We start from the raw sequence: 18,829 nt of genomic DNA on the forward strand, positions 1-18,829 counted from the left end.
CAATAGAATGTAACCGATCTAAGAACACTTATGAACACAGGCTGCCCTGTATCTGTGATACTGAATGGCCTGGACAGCAACAGAGGAGTGCAACATGTGAGCATTACTTAACACTTTTACCTACATGACCACAATAACTTACTTTGATTTTTTTCATGGTTCCTGAAAAGATGATGTAGGTAAAAGCATTCCTCTCTTTCTGGCTATGTATTTAACATCTCTAAAATGGTAAGTTACAGTATGTCATTTTCTTCTTTTGTTCAAATATTCAGATATGTAATACTGATTTTATCTGGCATTGGAAAGATAGAGGACTCCACATAATACTTTTATAGAAGTCATTTCCAAACATAAGCATCACCAATGTGAAAGCTTGCTACCAATCTAAATTGAAAGCAAGGCATCATAGCATATGGAGGAGAGGAGAGGAGAGGAGAGGAGAGGAGAGGAGAGGAGAGGAGAGGAGAGGAGAGGAGAGGAGAGGAGAGGAGAGGAGAGGAGAGGAGAGGAGGTGCTATTTAGAATTATGGAGGGTAATTTCAGAACTTCAAAGTGTATCTAGGCACCTATACAGATATACATTAATACACTAGATTAAGGTGTTCAGAGTTCTGAATGCCAATTAAAAACTTTGTCGAATAAATTGTCATGTTTGTCAAATATCCACCATCCAAAACTTGTAATCTAACCTGTGCAAGTTTATATTAAAATTTCCAAACATGAAAAAGCATTTAAAGAATTTTAATATTCTGTCTGAATACTTACAATTATTACACTTAATGAGTAGAAGTGAAGATGGTGAGTATAAAATGCAGCAGCAAAGATGCTCCATTAAATATACAAACATTTTAAATATATTAATGAGTTTACCTTTTTTAATGTAATAACTTCCCAAAAGTTACATATCCCTGCTACACATCAAATGGTGCATAGTTAAAAATTACCTGTTTATCTGCAGATGAGAAGTTGATGATAAGTTATGTGGCTTGTAGTTAATATGTGTGTTAACCTGACCTTTCTTCAGTGCTGAAAAATAGTATTTTGTTATTTCAAAACATTTCTTTATACTTTTAAAGATTTATTTAAGTTAAGATTGGTACAGACAGAACCTTTCAGTTTAACACTCATATTTTTGAAATTCAAGGAGAAAGTATCAACACTTTTTCACATTTGTTTTCTAAAATTATCCTTTGAAATTCCTTGATTAATAGTGAATAAGGTACAAGATATTCAACAGATCTTTTCAGATCCCAGGAAAATCAACATAAACTCTTTTAAACCCAGTGATTTCAACAGGAAAAAATATATATGCATTTGATACAGATGTAGGCCAACAATAGTATTTAGCTCACTGAACATTTTCAATTCCATGTTTTATGAAACTCTTCAGAATAAACAGGTTTTTTTGCCACTGGTCACTGGTTTTTCTGCTGGTGAATTACAACTGAAGTGGAGAATCCTCACAAAAAGATCCTGCCAAACTACAATATTAGCATTCCTTATTATTTAGCAATGTTGGCTGGAACTGCTAAGAGTTTAGGTCACCAACACCTGCAAGGCTATGAATTCAACATTCTTAGATTATTACTGTAAACACAGAGCAAGATTTGAAGGAAGCAGAGAAACTGGAATACTAGAAGAAAGACAATGAAAAGCTGGAGTTCTTGATTTCAAATGTATACTGCAATGTGTAACTTAGACTTAAAGAAAAGACATAGTTACTAAACTTCTATTTTGGCTCAATCTTTACCAATAAGAAGTACTAGACAACTGAAATAGAGCTGATATTGCCTAATCTCCAAGGAAAAGCAAAAGGAACTAAAGGTAGTCCTGGCTTAATGACCACAATAGAGACCTGAAAATTGGTTGTTAAGTGAGTCACCATGTGGCCAGACCCAATTTTATGACCATTTTAAAATAGTCATTAAGTGAATCACTGGTCATTAAGTGAATCCAATTTCCTCAATGGACCTTTTTGCCAGAATTCACTTAATGACCACATGATTCACTTAATGACCACGATTTGCTTAACAGTCATGGTGATTTGGTTAATGACCATCATAAAAAGGTTGCAAATCATGATCACATGACCACTGGGGGGGTGAAACAGTTTGCAATGGTTGTAAGTATGAGTACAGGTTGTAAAGCACTTTTTCCAAGGCAGTCATAACTTTGAATTGTCGTTAAACGAATGGTTGTTAAGTGAGGGCTACCTGTATAGGCCAATAAGTCTGGCATCAATACCTGGAAAGATTCTATAGCAGATCAGAAAAAAAATGAGCCGTAAGCCCCTTTGGAGCAATGTGGTAATTACTAAAAGAACAAGTCTTAGCCAACTAACCTGTTTAATTGGTTAACTTCCTTAGTAGATTGTGGGAATTTTGTAAATTTCAGCAAAACATCTGATTAAGTTTCCCATGACACTATCGTTTAGCAAGCAAGTTAACTGTGGGTTCAATTGCATGATCTTTAAACGGATACTGAGCTAGTGTGAAAAATGTGCTCAGAGTGCTCATCAATCGCTATTGAGTTAACTGGACTGAAGTTATCAAGGGTGCACCATGCAAATCAGTCCTGGGCCCTCTGCTCTTCAACACTTTTATTAATGACTTAGATGAAGAGGTGAACAGAGTGCTTATCAAATTTAAGATGGAAGGAATTTAAGAAGATAGAAATAAAATTCTTAAGAAGTTTGATAGTTTAGAGAAACAGACTGAAAATAATAGAATGAATTCAAAGTTGTTCCCATAGAATACAAAATACAAATGCACAGGTAAATGATAGGGGATATTTGGCATACTTGGCATAATAATAGTACTTGTGAAAAGGATATTGGAATAGTGAAGATGATTATAGACTGCATATAAATTAGCAGTTGTAATGTGATTGCCAAAAAAAAAAAAAAGCCACATGCAATTTTAGGCTACATCAACAGTGTGTTCAGTTCAGTGCACATTTTAAGAAGGTTTCAGAGAAACTGGAACAGATCAGAGAATGACTACAAGAATGTTCAAAAAACTGGAAACTAAATCCTTGAAAGAGATATGAAGACATTGGGAATGTTTAATTTTGAGAAAAGGGGATATAACAGCATCTAAATAAATCATCTTTACTTGATATGCTCAAGTGGAGACCAGACACTTATCTATTAGGATGCTTTAATTTGATTTCCTGAACTAAGCAGGAATTATACTGCAGAGGTTAATGGCCTCTTCCAACTCTAGCTACAGATAGTCCTCATTTAGCAACTGCCTCATTTACTGACTGTTCATAGTTACAACAGTGATGAAAAAATAACTTTATGATCAATCCTCACATTTATGAACTTTGGAGGTCTGTAAAGCAAAGGAAAGCTGAAGTAAGATTGTAAGCACAGTCATGGTTTCATTTAGTGACCGCTTCACTTAACAGCCAAGTTGCCAGTCCCAGTTGTGGTTGCTAAATGAGGACTACTTGCATAAGCATCAACATGAACATATTATGAACAAACAACATGTAAAATTAACATTAAGAGAAAAAGCCATATGACAGCCTAATCCTAAAATCTGCTACATTTACAGATATGTGATCTGAAAGGGTAATTCTGCTATTTGTGTTCCCAGCCAAGCATAATGGTAATTAAAGTAGACACACATGAGTAAATGTTTAAAATTAAAGTGCCAAATATAATTAAGTCATTCTGCAAGATATTGTTTTGAAAACATTTTCTAAATTTTCAAGCCAACATAAATACATTTTTGACAGTATGGAACTAATTTAAATCAGATAAAAGTGTAACAGTCTAGGTTCTCTAACAAAATATCTTGAAACTCCATGAAAGTACTATTAATTTGTTACTAAGGTATTATATATACTGAACAGGAGGTGGCAGTGCAAGCTTGTGATTGAACACTCCCAATATAGTATCATTGTGGCAAACATTCAATGAGAGCAGCTCACTGCTGTGCCTTCAGAATTCCAACTAATATAAAAATAGATGTGTTATTTTTCTCTTCTGCTGACATGAAGATCCATGCATGGTTAAAATCAGACACAGCTCAGCAGGAATTCTAACTCTATGTTCTAGTCAAACTAAATATGTCTGACATTAGGACTGCACCTTTATTGCCACTATTAATGAAGCATTAATGTCTTAGAAGTCAAATATCATTTAACAGTTCAATATACTTATGTAACACAGATAGCAACCTTACCTTCCAAAGAGTTTTTGTTCTGGTGGGAGGAAGACTGCAAGATATTTCCAGAATATCTGACTGATAAGTTTTGATCACTATGAAACATGATACAGTAATTATCAGCAGACTGTACAAATAGTGTAACAGAGTTCACTAACCCTGAAACATTCCACTGAAATTTTTACAAAACACCTAAATGTTTGTTACACAGGAATCTACAAATTCAACAAAGAAGCATATTTAAAAAATAGAACAAAATAACTCCAAAAAACCTGTTCCTCTTTTCTCTCACTCCTCCCAGTATTACAACTGGCAATATAAAGCAGAAGCATCAAGAGAACACATACAACCCTGGAAAGTTAAATAGAAAAAAGGGAAGCAACAAGATTTACATGATTATAGTCTTAGTATTTTTACAAAACTCAGCCTCCTGATTCTATTTGGAATATCCTCAAATACTGCCATTTAAATAAAAATAATATTAAACCTGGATCTTAATAAAAAGTGTTAAAAGTTTCTTTTCCCTTTAGTACAGGAAATCTACATAGATAACTTAATAAGCAAATATTTTCTATTTGATAATTTATATTTTGATAATCAAATATAAATAGAAAATCAATGCAAGCAACTCTACTTATTAGTCAATCAGTTTTGTATTTCTCTTCTCCCAAGCTTTCAATTACCAGTGGAATTGGAATACTACAAAGTCTATTATGATGAAAGGAAATACTGAATTTCATTTTAAAAGTTAAGATTTCTGGTAGAGAGTTTTGGTATTGTTACACTACAGTATACATATATTTTATATAAACACATATATACTTTTGATATCATTACCTGCAGGAAATATTTTCTTTCAGAGTGTTGGTATCAACAGGGCTGGTTCCTTCAGTAACTGGTGAATCCAAGTTAGCAGATGCATTGCTAATATGATCGCTGCTTTCATAGCCAGATTCAGTCCTTTGTACTTGCCAATTATCACTATGAACCTTTCTCTCTATAAATCCTGTGGTTTTTTCTCTATTTCCTTTCCTTTCCAAATCCAATGAATTCTGGCTTCCTGCTTGTTTTGCTTCATCTTCATAGATAGTCATCAGACCTTTCTGACTCTGATTTTCTTTGGGGCAGTTGACTGAACTCTGCTCCTTTTCATGTTTGGGTTTATTGCTTGCATTTAGCTTGGATTTTGAGCTATACTCTTTTTTCTCAGACTCAATAAAGATGCTATCTACATTCAGTGTTTCTCGCATGGGTTTCCAACCTCTGCTTCGACTTCTGCTGCTACTGACACTTCCTTTGTCTTTGGAATCTTGGCTACTATCTGTTTCATAACCAGCCGTGCTGTCAGTTTTTATGCGGTTCATCTTCTCTCCATCAGAAACACTTTCTGTTTTATTTGAGCTGAACATCTGTACAGTAGGTCTAATTTGATTGTGCATCTTTTCATGTCTATAATGTCCTCTCCCATGACTACCATATAGACGTTCATTAGAATGATGCCTAAATCCAGTTCCAGAAGGTGGTGATCCTGGCTTAAAATTAGTGTGTGTTTCTCCAGATAGATCTTAAACAAATTACCAGAACAGAGTACAAATTATTTACAGTATTAACATATTCAAATTTAAAGTTTATTCATTTTTAAAAAATTCTTTCACGTTCCTTAGAATTTCAAAGCAAACTTAGATAGGGTTAGGGTATACGGGAGGAATTAGCCACAGGAAATTTCTGTTACCTTTTTGTTTTCCAGATTCTCTCCTTGATCCTCTGTCAGGATCCTTTCTCAATGATGATGGATAGCTTTTCATCTCAGCTGCCTTCTGAGCACACTCTCTGGAAATGTCTTTTGCTTTTTCCCTATGCTCATTATGTCCCAATTTACCTGCAGCAATAAATGCTACTATGCTTTATACATTTACAGTACTGGAACAGAGAAAAAGGCAACCTAATTCAGACTTCTCTAAACTTTTTTGATAGTCCAACAAAAGGAAAGAACTTCAGCAAATATATAGAAGTTTACTTCCTGCAAGATAAAATGTTTAGCAGATTCCAATCATATTATTAAAAAAATAGCAGTGGGTGAGTAGCCTGTATTTTTTGGGGGGGGGGGCGGGAGTTTTCTCATTTTTCTTCAGAGACTTTGGAGAAGATTTCTGAGGTTTCTTTTTTTTCCCAAAGAACCTAGTGAAAACGATAAACCTAAGCAGCAGCATATATGGGTTCATTCTCATATCTTCCCACTTTCAAAAGCTTAATCAGACCAGGGATGAAGGAACAAGACTATTACCAGGAGAAAGTGGAAACTATATTCTAAATTCTGTGGTAAGAACCCATTAATTCCCAAAACAATCTAGGTTTTTAAATATTATACTCTCCACACTCAACCAGATTTGGAATAGTCAGACCACTAGAAACTAATTCCAAATATTGTTTTTGATTCATTTGTTTCATTGGATACTCTTTATCTAGATTTAAGACTTGTGTGGAGAACAGATCATGCTTTAGGTCATATTTATGCAGAAATATTGAAAATTCAAAAGGGTTTATAAACTTTTAAGCATCACTGTAGATGGTAGTTAGCTGGACTTTTTATGTAGACTAGTTTATATAATGTATAATGACTTGTAGTAGATACATTTTTAAGACCCAACCAAAAATTATGTATGATCAACCTTGTAATTAACCCAACTATAATTCAACCTAGTAATTTTAAAAAATGTGTATATGTACCTGACCCTCTGACACCAGTAGGTTGAGTAGAGTTCCGAGCAAAGGCAGAGTTTTCTAGCTGACTTTTTTTACTCTTCTGGTTAACAGTTTCTTCAAATCCATTCTCCTTTACACAATCTGATTTAAAAAAAGTAGATTTCTCAAACCCTAGGAAAAATGAATGTTAAAAAAGATAACTACTTTTAAGAAGAAAAAGTTTACTTACAGTATTTTAGCTCTAAAATTGATTTTCTAATGAATACTTTGCCTAACAAATTAAAAATAAATGCCTGAATAAAAGTTATACTGGGCACACTACATAGTTTAAATACAATAGGAAAAATATTTGAAGAATGATCAAGGCTCATCCTTTACAAATAAATCTAAAGTAGGATTCCATTTCAGACTAACAAAATCTAGATTTCAAAAATATTAATTTAGTTATTATTTGAGAAATCTAGTCTTTTTTAAAAACTACATTTGATTGAAATTAAAAATGCATTTTGAAAAATCATGTATTCATTTTGCCATTTAATATCTGAACTCCATTCCATTTGAAAAATTAAATAGCCCTCAGACCCAGCTTATTAATTTCCTGATAACTAAAGGTCCTGCAACTTATCTATCCCTAGCACGACCTCAAGAAATTGTGCATTAATACATTAATGTAACATCACCAAGGTTCAAGCACTCATTCAACCAATAGCCCCGATCCTATTAGCCTTTTGGAAAGCTCTTAAAACATGTTTTTTCCAGTAGCCTTGAGGATCCAATGGAACAGGCAGCTGCAAAGTGCTTATACTGTGTTTAGGATGTTGGTCCATTCTCTGCGGTCTTAGTTATATTGATGCTTAATTATTTTTAATGGTTGTTTATACTTGTTTTTAAGTGTTTGTTTATTGCATGCTGCCAAAAGTCATGTTTGTGAGATGGGTGGGTATATAAATTTGCTAAATTACAAAAATAAAGTAAAATAAAACAAATCATGTGGTTCGCTGGAAAATTCTGGGCCACTGACTGTCTCTAGCCCCACCTGCCACATAGTCAGTCTGAGGATAAAACCAGGGAAGACTTCTAGGTACAACCCAATGAGTGGGAATATAATGTTGGTAGGCCACCTTTCCATATATCAACACCACTACATTAAGCACCTCCTCATATTACTAAATAAGTATGAATTTGTAAAGATTCAAGTTTCTATTACCAAGTTCTTCTCCATTGCCTGTAGAGGCTTTATAATGTGACCAGTGAATTATATGCCGAAGTGCATCTTCTGTTGATACTGGTGTACCATCTGGGTTTGCATAAAATAGTAGTAATGGCTGAAAGTGACACCGAATGCACTTGGACACCACATCTTTCCATTTTGTTCCAACCTAAAAAAGATTTCCCCCAAATGCAGAAGTAATCACTTAATTCAGGTAAGAAAAAGTCATAATACAATTAAAAATAAACTGGACGTGAATGTATACATTCAAACAAATTAAAATTTCCTTAAATAGTTTAGACATGTGAAAAATAAGAACTATAATGGTCCTTTTTTGTAATGCATGTCAGTGAGGCAGCAAATTCCCTGCATGACTTAGAACAAAAACTAAATCTTTCATTTCAGGTCAGAAAATGTACATGCTTAGAAACGTGAAGTATTATCTTCATATCAAAATTAAGACTGTCAGAATGTTATATTAAATTTTTATCTCTTATTATCTTTAGGAAATATCTGAATGCCTCCATATAAAATACAATATCATAACTAACTTACCTCTTTAACATTAGCATCATCAAATAACACCCATTTACAACTCTTGGTATGAAAGGCAAAGGCACAATAGTGTCTGCTTGCATAGCATATCATCCCCACAAGAAAAAGCTCACTGTTTTTGGCATGTTCATCAGTAACCCTATAAAACAACTGTAAAAATGATAGATAGGTAAGCTAATAAGAAGTAGAGCTGAGGATAAATAACAAATTTACATAACCAAATTGAAAGATTTTATCCAGTTTATAACTGCATTTAGCAAAGCATAGAAACTAAAGCATTTCAATTATTCTTTGACATCAGCATACTGTAATCTTAGAGATGCCTATTTAGAATAAATCCTGTTATTTTCAGTGAACTTATTTCTGTGTAATTGGCTATAGAATTGTACTTTTAATCTTAACTGGTGACAATACGCTATAATATTTATCAAATGTTGTACTTTTTATATTCTAAATTATTAACTTTTAATATACATATAGGAATTTTATCTGTAAACAAACCAATATACAGTTTGCCAAAGTTTTCCACTTAATTGGAAGTATTTTAAATAAAATTATTTTAAAATCCATTAGTAATTAAACAATTAGCGGGTTAATTAATAAACTAAACAATTAATCAGGCAGCACTCACTGCCAAGTATTTTCCCAGGACATGTCATTTGGCACTCTGCATTACCCCTCTGGTTCTAGTTGAGCAGGTTATTTTCCCAGGTTCAAACTTGATTCCTTTAAAAAGATGGTTTTAAACTGATTTATTCATTAGAAATGTTATGTTCTGTTTGATTCAGCTCTCATCACTTAGATTGATGGTCTGAGTCTTCCAGCCTATAAGCAGGAATGACCAATGAATAGCTTCTAGAAGTTAAAACAAATTCTGCCTGGAATCCTGATAGGTCTATATTATGTATTTATCTTCCAGTAGATCCTAGGCAAGATAGAAAGTAGTCAGAATAATTTTGGCTAGGATGCTGACCTCTCCAACTCCGTCATAAACAGCTGGTGTTGAGAGCCCATTTCTCTCTCTTTTTAATATTTAAAGAGCTACCATGCATATATAATAGCATCTGGCCGTTTGAAAAATACAGATCTTTATGTTAGAGCACCTAGAATGGCCATATAACTCTTCAGAGAGCTTGAGGCTGCGGTGTCACATTTTTTAGACATCAAGTAAGGTAAAAGGAATACTGTATTCTCTTTGTAAAGCTTATAGAGTAAATATAATCCCATTTATTCAAAAATCTCTACAGATTTCTAATTATAAAAACTGGAGCAATATTTTTCAGTATTGCACTGAAAATCAGTCCCTAAAAGCAGATTGTAAAAAGGACTATACTTATCTAGTCTATTAACTTTACCTGGAAGAATCTTATTTCTGGAATGTCCTTCTCAAAGATTCATACTTTGAGTTGATGATACTGTTGATGATAAGCTAGGGAAACATGCTACTATTTGGCTGGACTTTTCAGAATGTACCTTTTGATTATGTGTTAACCATTTTGTGGTTTTAAGTTGAATTTTACTTAAAACTTGAATTTTAAGTTTTTTAAATCTCTGTTTCTGCTATTTTATTATTGAAGTGTTTTATACATTCTATAATAAGTAGACATACACATTCTTATGTATTCATTTATACATTTTTATTATTTTGTTCTTATTAGCTGCAGCACATATTTTAAAAGTTGTATTCTGACTTTTTTTAAACATCCAACACAAGATGAAACATATTTTAAATTAAAAAAAACTGTAGCCCTATTAAAAATTGTGGTAAATGAATGAACAGAGGCCATTTCAAGTGCAAGCTATTTATAAAGTTTTTTAAAAATCCTTTTTATTTCAAGTTGCAATCCTATGCATGGTTTTCTGGGAGAAATCCCAACTTCATTTGATTGGGTTTCTTCTGAGTATAGGACTGTACTATTAGACAAGACAGAGAACCCTGTTCTCAGAAATTTCAAAGTTCTTTTAATACATATGAGAGGGCAAAGAAATTATTGTATTGATTATTATGTTCAATACCCCTGGAAGATAAAGTTGTGTGGCCAGATTCCGGATGACATCTTCTGGCAGATCAGAATGTTCAGAATCCCAGACTAATCCAATTGTAACAATTTCTGGACAATTCATTAGAACACGACGGATTTTAATTTTTTGGCCACAGTTGCTCTACAAAAGAGAAGAGGAGATAAATAGTAAGGTTTGATGCTTTTGAATATCAAGATCTTTATAAACCACATAAAATTCATTTAGAGTATGTTTTATTATAGACAAGATCTCCAGCTTATCCACATCATGTTCCATTATTTCTAATCTAAATGGTCAGTTACTAAACTTAAATATGTTGGCAATTATGCAGCAATTCATCTGAGCTTCCTGCTGCTTTTCTCTAAAGTAAGTTTCTGTAGAGACTAAAATAAATTACTGTAATTTGGTTTTTGATCACTGCTATGGCACAGCGACAGATATTTCTGCAACTCTCAAATAGGCATAATGGAAAAACTACTCAAGAAAAAAACTATTATAAAAACAAATTGTAAGATAATCTAATTTAATAACTATTAAGGTATACCACTGTGTTTTATAAAACTAAATTATTTAATTTCAATTAATTGTTATGTATATCAATAAGCTATAAGATTTTTACCAGAAATGTATAAATGACAATTGTTATTTTAATGTCAAATTCTCCAAAATGATCGTTTTTATACTCAGTAATATAAAGACTATCTGCACAATGAATTTTGAGATAATCATTAGTTTAAAAAACAATTATATCCTACCTTTTTCAAACAACTATTTTTTCTGAGAGCCAAGAACAAATAATTAATGGTCCTCATATATTGTTTCAAGGAGTTATTTTTCCCAGGATTTTGTCCTAATTTTATATGTCAACAAATGTACTAATTTGATTTACAGTTTATGTGTTTAAAGGCAGATTATAGTATGCTACATTGATCTATCAAGCCAAATTTAAAAAAAAAACAAAAAACTTTTGTACTTAACATGAAAAGTTTGGATTTATCACTATCAGGGGGAAAAAAAAAAACCTCACATCAAAATAGAAAAACAATATTTCTTTGGTAAACTTACAGGACAATTCCTGAAGTCATCTGTAGTATTTGCAGTCTGAAGCAGTTCAGCAAACATTTCTGGTTTGAATCGTTCATTCCTTTCCACCATTCTATCAATTTCATTGCTGTAAATGAAATATTTTGATTTAACCCATACTGTTACTGCAGTAAACAAAATGTTATATTTATATTTGTTAGATTTATATTCTGATTTTCACGAAGGAGCTCAAGGTAGCATATGCAGCACTTGTTCCTCCTATTCTTTCACACAACAACCCTGTGTGGTTGGTTGGGATGAGATCATGACTGGAATTTGCTCAGTGAACCTCCATGGTTGAGGGTGGACATTTTACTGTTTACATTAAAGAAGGTGAGCAACATTAGAAAAAAGTGTATTTCTTTTACAAATTTACATCTATTTAGAGCTCTGCAAATCTTACAGGATATTACAAATACAGAAAGGTACAAGAAAAGAAAATGTATTATGTAAATATGAATGTATATATTTTCAAGCAAATCAGGTGCTTGGAGCTTAAAACCACACAGAGCACTTTAGCAGCCTATGAACTGAGCTCTGTTCAAAACTGCAACAGTTTGCTATTATTATTATGACTGTAATTTTTTAAAAAATGCTTCTGGAAATCAAAATATGGTTTGAACAATTCTGATCATTATGATGCAAATGTACTGCAAAGTAAACATCCCCATTATGCTTAAAAATGGCTGGATTACATTGACAAAGTAAAACATTTAAATGCTATACTTCAACATTCCCTAGACATTTCATTTGAAGAAAGCATTATTTATGGGCTTAACATTTGGCAAATGTGATGATGTCTAAAAACTATGTTTACTAGCCCATTCCATCAAAATGATAAGATTATACTGGTTGAAAGGATACATTTAGCTTACCTCTAAATGTCCATTCTATTAGAAACAGGATGACAGCTTGGACTGATGGGAAGTCACTCCATGTACGACAATAGGATAGCTTATTCCAAAATTTTCTTTGCTGTGCCTTGTGATATAGTTTAGTTAAATTCTGATTTCCATCATCTGGGAGGAAGCAACTTCCTATTAGTTCAAGCTGTTATCTTCGTTCCTGAAGAATGGAAATAAAGGCTGATCTAGTAACCTTAAACAAGATTTGATCATGCCCAGACAAGGTCAGAAGAAGCTGCCACCATACACAACTACTGAACCTTAAAAAGGTAAGCAGAATTTGTTACTACTTCAGTGAGGGAGCACCAGAAAATCCTAATGCTGTAAAGCTAGACAGTTGGAAAAACATCTAAGAAAACAAGCGCAAACCAGTTCTGCACAGTTGTGAAGAAATTTATGTAGACTTGTCCATCAAATCACCAGACGTTGAGCATGTGATACATGCTATTGTGCTCAATGCATTAGTGACTTTACCAATCAACATCATCCAAGTTTACTTTTAGTAGATATTTCATTCTCATTTGACAACAAATATTATGGCAATTTTGGAACATAAATATATCCCTCCCCTACTAACTGATGACACATTTGGATGTGAATGTTCCTCAGCTTTAACATGATAAAGAGGTAATTGGGTCATTCATCAAAGCTAGTATCTTTGCTCTAAGCTCTACTTCTCACTAGAATTTAAAATTGTCAACTTATGAGAACAATGGAGAGAAAAAGACAAAGCACAAAGACATTTTCTTACCATAATGCTGTTGTTGAAATGTAACGCACAAATTCTGTAAAAGGCAAAGGGTCTGAAGATGCCCCACAAGTACAACATACACACTGTAAATAAAAGAAAGTCTTAATTTTTAGAGATTTTAAAATGTCAAAGGAATTAAATAAATATGAACAAAAATCTTACCTGTTCATATAATGTCATAGCAAACTTTTGATGTGTTATGCAGGATTTAGAAGTACACATATCTGTTCCATTGCTTGGTACTATGTGATAGTGAATCCTCTCAAGGATATTCTCCTAAACAAGTAAATGTTTTGATTTATTTTGATGATGATGATGATGACGACATGCCATCAAGTTGGTGTTGACTCTAAGAGGCCTCATAGGGAGACATATGCAAATGTTATCTGTCCCCAACCTGGCCCTTCAGGTTGTCAAACATTTCACCAATTAAGCCTTCAGATGGCTTGCATATATGTTTGAATATAGCCATTTTTATCTCAGCAAGAACAACCTTTGTTTCACTCTAAAATAAACCACACTCCTTTGCTCTAGGCTCCTACGCTTAGGATGAAGGAACAGTAGCCATTGGAAACAAACTAAAGGATCCCCTATTGCATCCAGAATTATAATCTTTGTGTCAAGTGAAATAATGACCCAATTCTATCTAACTGGGTGTATACAATAGCTCAAACAAGTATTTTTTTTCATATTGCAAATTACCTTTATTTATAATCTTTCAAAAAAGGATTATCATTGTTGATACAGCACTTTTTAGAGTCTAACAGCGTATGGGCCTAAACTGACTCATTCTTTCCTAAAGTTTATTAGACTTTTCACTGAAATATCAAATATGGCTCTTCTACAGCCATTTCAACAATCAAAACTGTATCTAAAAATACTTTAATATTATGATACTTACAAAACATTCTGCTGCATCATCCATTAAACCAAGCTGAAATCGCTGTTCTTCTTTAAAACTTTCAGCCAAGGCATGTCTCATGTTATTTGATGGGAGAGCTTTTTCTCGACTGTGTTGGAATTGGGAAAATATTGTCTGGAATTCAACAGCAATATTTATACTTTTATCTATTAACTGATTGGGAACAGTACAGTATATCTGAATACGTCATAACAGAGGCTCCAGCACCTAGAGGTGGTATTGGGAACCTGTGATTCTCCAGATGCTGCTGAACTAGAACTAAAATCCTTTACTATTAGCTGACTATGGCTTCTGGAAGTTCACATTCAACAGCTAAAAGGCAACTTGTTCCCTATCTAATACAGACCAAAGTTCTGCAATGATGGCTATTTTGAACATAGCACATGTATCCAACACATAATACTGAACATGTTCACTCATTATAAGCCATAATCTACTTCTGTTTTGTTCCTCCTGCAAGTTGAGAGGTTAACGAGCCCAAAATCTGCATCCATGGCTGTTTACAATATGTTTGAATAGGAATCCTGCTGCTTCCTCTGCTATCAAATCACATTAATAAGCCAAGAACAAATCTGGGGCAATTTGTGTGGCATACTCAAACATATTTGTGCTTACTCCTTCCAATAAGAAAGAATTATACGTGAAATAGCCTATTACGTTTTTTATCATCACTAGAAATATATAAAATTTAATTATTTTTTTCTCCATCAAAGATTTTTTTGACATCTTGAGCTCACTGAAAATAGAACTTTCAACAAGAGATCAGAGAGGTTGAGCCACAGTGGCAACAGAGTTTGCTCCTGTTGCAGTGTGAGGAAATCATAAAAGGCCAACTGATCAACACTCAGTATACTGCAGCAACTCAATTCCCACAGTGGCTAACTATATTTTCTTATAACCATGGCATGAAAGCTGTATCTTCACTCTCTCCTTAAGCAACTGGTATACTCACTCTGAGCATGGGTTCTATATGCAGTCAAGCAAGAACAGCAAAAAAATGAGTCAACATAATATTCCTAGTCATGAACGAAGTACGAACTGATATCCAGCAATGGCACTTACTTGTTTTTCTTTTCCAGTTCTTTTCCTTTACTAATCTACATCTGTTTTAGACAAAAGGTAGACAATCTGTATCCCTTAAGATGATTCATGCACCTCTCAACCTATTTTCAAAACACCTGTACAAGTAATGAGTCCAGGTATCTGCCATGGATTATTTATCTTTTAGCTGGAGCCACCAGTTTTTGGGAAATAAAGGGTATCAGAAAAAAAGGTTTTCTGATGAATGTTACAATGCTACCATTATTATATGGTAATCAACAAATTACACCAGAAGAAACATATCCTTTGAAAGAAAAAAAATGCCTCTCTCTGCTTCAGGACTTATATACAGAATATTTGATTAAAAGCAATTGAAACTATTAATAAATGCTACTTTTAGAAGTTATTTACAATTTTAAAATTTATTAGATATGTGTTATATCAAAGAATTCATGAAAATTACACTGCCAAAATTAGTCCTCATTTATACAAGGCAGATAAGAAAATTCTGAGTTACCTTCAAAGCACAAAATATGCAGGCATCACCTTGACAAACATGTCCTGTGAGACCTCTTAAACTTCGACGGAATATATCAAGTTGCCATAAAACCTAAAAAGAAGAGAAAACTACCCTTCATTTTTGCCAACAAAGATTTGTTTTCATTCTAAAAGGTCAATGTCTACAATTAACTGCTATTTTTTACTCCAAATACTCCATGACAACATGAAATGCTACAATTACATTGCTTTTGAGGTCTTGCTTTACTTTAGTGAAATCTGCAATAATTCTTAACAAACATTAAGCGATAATCAATTTTTCTTATTCAACCTTTTTTCACTCACTGTTTAAATCAACATATAAGTTTACACAATATTTTACTTAATAATTTTCTTGGGTAGTTATATTTATTCATACAGGACATAGTTAGATATATCTATTATATGTATGTGTGTGTATATGTAATTTCACATATAATAGTACCCATAAATTTAGTTAACTGTAATCATTTCATTGAACATAAAATATAATGAATACAAACATTACAATAGATGTTGTCACATTCATATGTCACATTGGACCAACATTCTTCCAAACTGTGATTTAAAGAAGAATGGACTTTACTTGATCACTCCATATATCTCCAAATGATTAAACCAATAGTTCTATACCGTATTTTATATTGTTTGTGAAGTAGAAACAGCAGTTAAGCAGGCTTTTAAACTAAGAACACATTACAGATTTTAGGACAAAAACAAGCCAGAGATTCCATTTAACAAAACTTGGTGTTACTTCCTGCTAGGAACAAATATGAAGTACATGAGGGAATGCTAACACTAAATTATAATGCACATCAAAGAACCATATACACAGTCATTTCAATTTTTAAGAGAAGATGCAGTTTAATTTTAACTGTGGATTGTTTCACAACCAATTCCAATTATTAAGCATAAGGGTCTGCCAGACCATGTAACTCTTCCCATGTACAAATCTCAAATTTTCCTTATTTTTTTTTTAATCCAGTGCAGAAGAAAGGTACGTGAAAGAAGAAACACATTTAAAACAGTTAAGGAAACTCTTGTCAGCTTAGTTAGATACAAAAGCTTTTAGAGCAATATGTACCCATGTACTTCATTTACATATATTCAGTGAAATTCCACTTTGGATTTATGAACTATAATATTCTCAACTTAACATTTAAGTTTGGACAGAACAGCAAAAAACTCTAAAGAATATTCAGCATCCATAATATTAAAAGGCTTTAACGAAGAAAGAGAAGTTTGACAGCTTTAAAAATATTAACTATAGACAGATAAATAAATAAATAATCCCTACTAGTAAAGTTTATGAAATTCTGATCCACACAATTCTTATTACTATTTGACTAATTAAGATTGCAACTATAGTTAGATTGTTGTAAAATAACAGTATTCTGTTAAGAAAGATAAGCACCATTACTGGATCAATCATTGTAACCAACTTTGTTCCCCACTAACTAGCAAAATGGAGGGGGAATTGAAGAGGAAGGGACAGAGAGAGAATCTAATCTGCTCCAAAAGCTTTGGAACTTTCCAAGAAGAGATCTGGAAAACATGTGGGTAGTAGTAAAGTACAAGAAATTCCAAATGCAGTAACTGAAGTCCTTGTGATGTTGGCTGTAATTCAAAATATTATTATTCTAAGTACAAATATTTCCCTGGAAAGGATACTGTATATTACGGGATGTTATGACAACCATACAGGCCTTGCAATAAAAATGTTATATGAAAAATATCTATAATATATGCATATCAAAGCATAATTTTAAAATTATAACATCTCCTATCAACAATAATTAAAATTCCATTCAACTTTATATATTCTCCAAGATTCAAAGATAACCAACATAAACTGACATATAAATTCAGTTTTACAGTATAAGGGCCACATAAACTATATAAACGTGAATTTGGGAGAAATCTTCTGGCACTTTAATGACATTATGTATAGTACATCTAAGTTTCACATTTGGGAAGTTTTAACACTCTTAGGTTTCTACTATTTATATTGTAAAAATTATTAGTTTTTGTGAAGTATTAGTAACTTGGCTAAATTGTTCTTATTACAATTTATCTTTGGAATTCTGTACTGAATTAACAATATTCTACAATCTTATTCTGGACTAAGATTTCTGAAAGAAGGAGCTCATTACCATACATAAGCAATATTTACTTCAACTACAATTATGTGAAATGCCTATTTTGTTAGCCGGCCTTTGCACTATGTAATCAATAGGCATTTGTTAATTCCATGTGTCAAGACATGCATAAATGTTGCATCTGTTTTCAGTATTTTTATACCGAATGTCTTATCTAGGTCCTCCTTGTGAGCTTCTAGTTGATCAGTTTGTAGCCTTTATTAAAAGAGAAATAAAATGTCACACGTATGGCAAAAATTGTGTTTGAAGAAACAGTAAAATGCCCAAACGTGGATTCTTTTGTTGGAAGAATTTAAACATATAGCTTTAAAAAAATCTGGCTGCTTCCTCAATCAGTCACTATGAAGTCACAGAAACCTTTCACAGAAGTCAAAGTTTATCTTTGAATGTTTATGTTATGAAATACTTCGCAAACTCTATGTTTGTAGAATATGGGAATATTATTATGATATAGAGCAGGCTTGCACAGTTATAGAGGGGAAAGGGCTACATTGATAAATTAAAAATCACTGCACACCACAAAGGAATACCTGGTGTGCCAATCAGCTGTTCACCAGATAGCGGAGCAGCAGCAGTGCTGGAGCTGGCAGTGGCAGCAAGGCATGGAAGTGTTTGACAGTGCACTTTCAGGGAAGTGGCAAATTTATTACTTTTTTAAAAACGCCAACAGGCTGCACAATGCTGCTTGCCTGAGGGTTGTGCAGGTGGTACAGAGTATTTTATATTGTAAATTTAGTTTTAACTAATAAAAGTATAGAATAAAGCC

At 33.0% G+C, this 18,829-nt stretch overlaps 1 protein-coding gene across 1 annotated transcript in view; it reads right to left on the reverse strand.

The window, feature by feature from the left end:
- USP53 (ubiquitin specific peptidase 53) overlaps nt 1-18,829 on the reverse strand; it is a 36,238-nt gene that overhangs the window by 8,311 nt on the left and 9,098 nt on the right. The window contains exons 3-15 of the mRNA XM_088132900.1: nt 15,885-15,977; nt 14,306-14,440; nt 13,567-13,680; nt 13,405-13,487; nt 11,731-11,836; nt 10,660-10,806; nt 8,644-8,793; nt 8,086-8,257; nt 6,903-7,049; nt 5,908-6,054; nt 5,013-5,739; nt 4,194-4,270; nt 945-1,026 (exon numbers count right to left, since the gene is read on the reverse strand). Of these exons, the coding sequence (XP_087989026.1) occupies nt 945-1,026; nt 4,194-4,270; nt 5,013-5,739; nt 5,908-6,054; nt 6,903-7,049; nt 8,086-8,257; nt 8,644-8,793; nt 10,660-10,806; nt 11,731-11,836; nt 13,405-13,487; nt 13,567-13,680; nt 14,306-14,440; nt 15,885-15,977 (2,180 nt within the window). The remainder of the gene's footprint in view (nt 1-944; nt 1,027-4,193; nt 4,271-5,012; nt 5,740-5,907; nt 6,055-6,902; nt 7,050-8,085; nt 8,258-8,643; nt 8,794-10,659; nt 10,807-11,730; nt 11,837-13,404; nt 13,488-13,566; nt 13,681-14,305; nt 14,441-15,884; nt 15,978-18,829) is intronic.

This window comes from Python bivittatus, unplaced genomic scaffold (assembly GCF_059951505.1).
Source record: "Python bivittatus isolate LINGU-HERP-01145 unplaced genomic scaffold, Pbiv_v1 ctg000070_np1212, whole genome shotgun sequence".
Lineage (NCBI taxonomy): Eukaryota > Metazoa > Chordata > Lepidosauria > Squamata > Pythonidae > Python > Python bivittatus.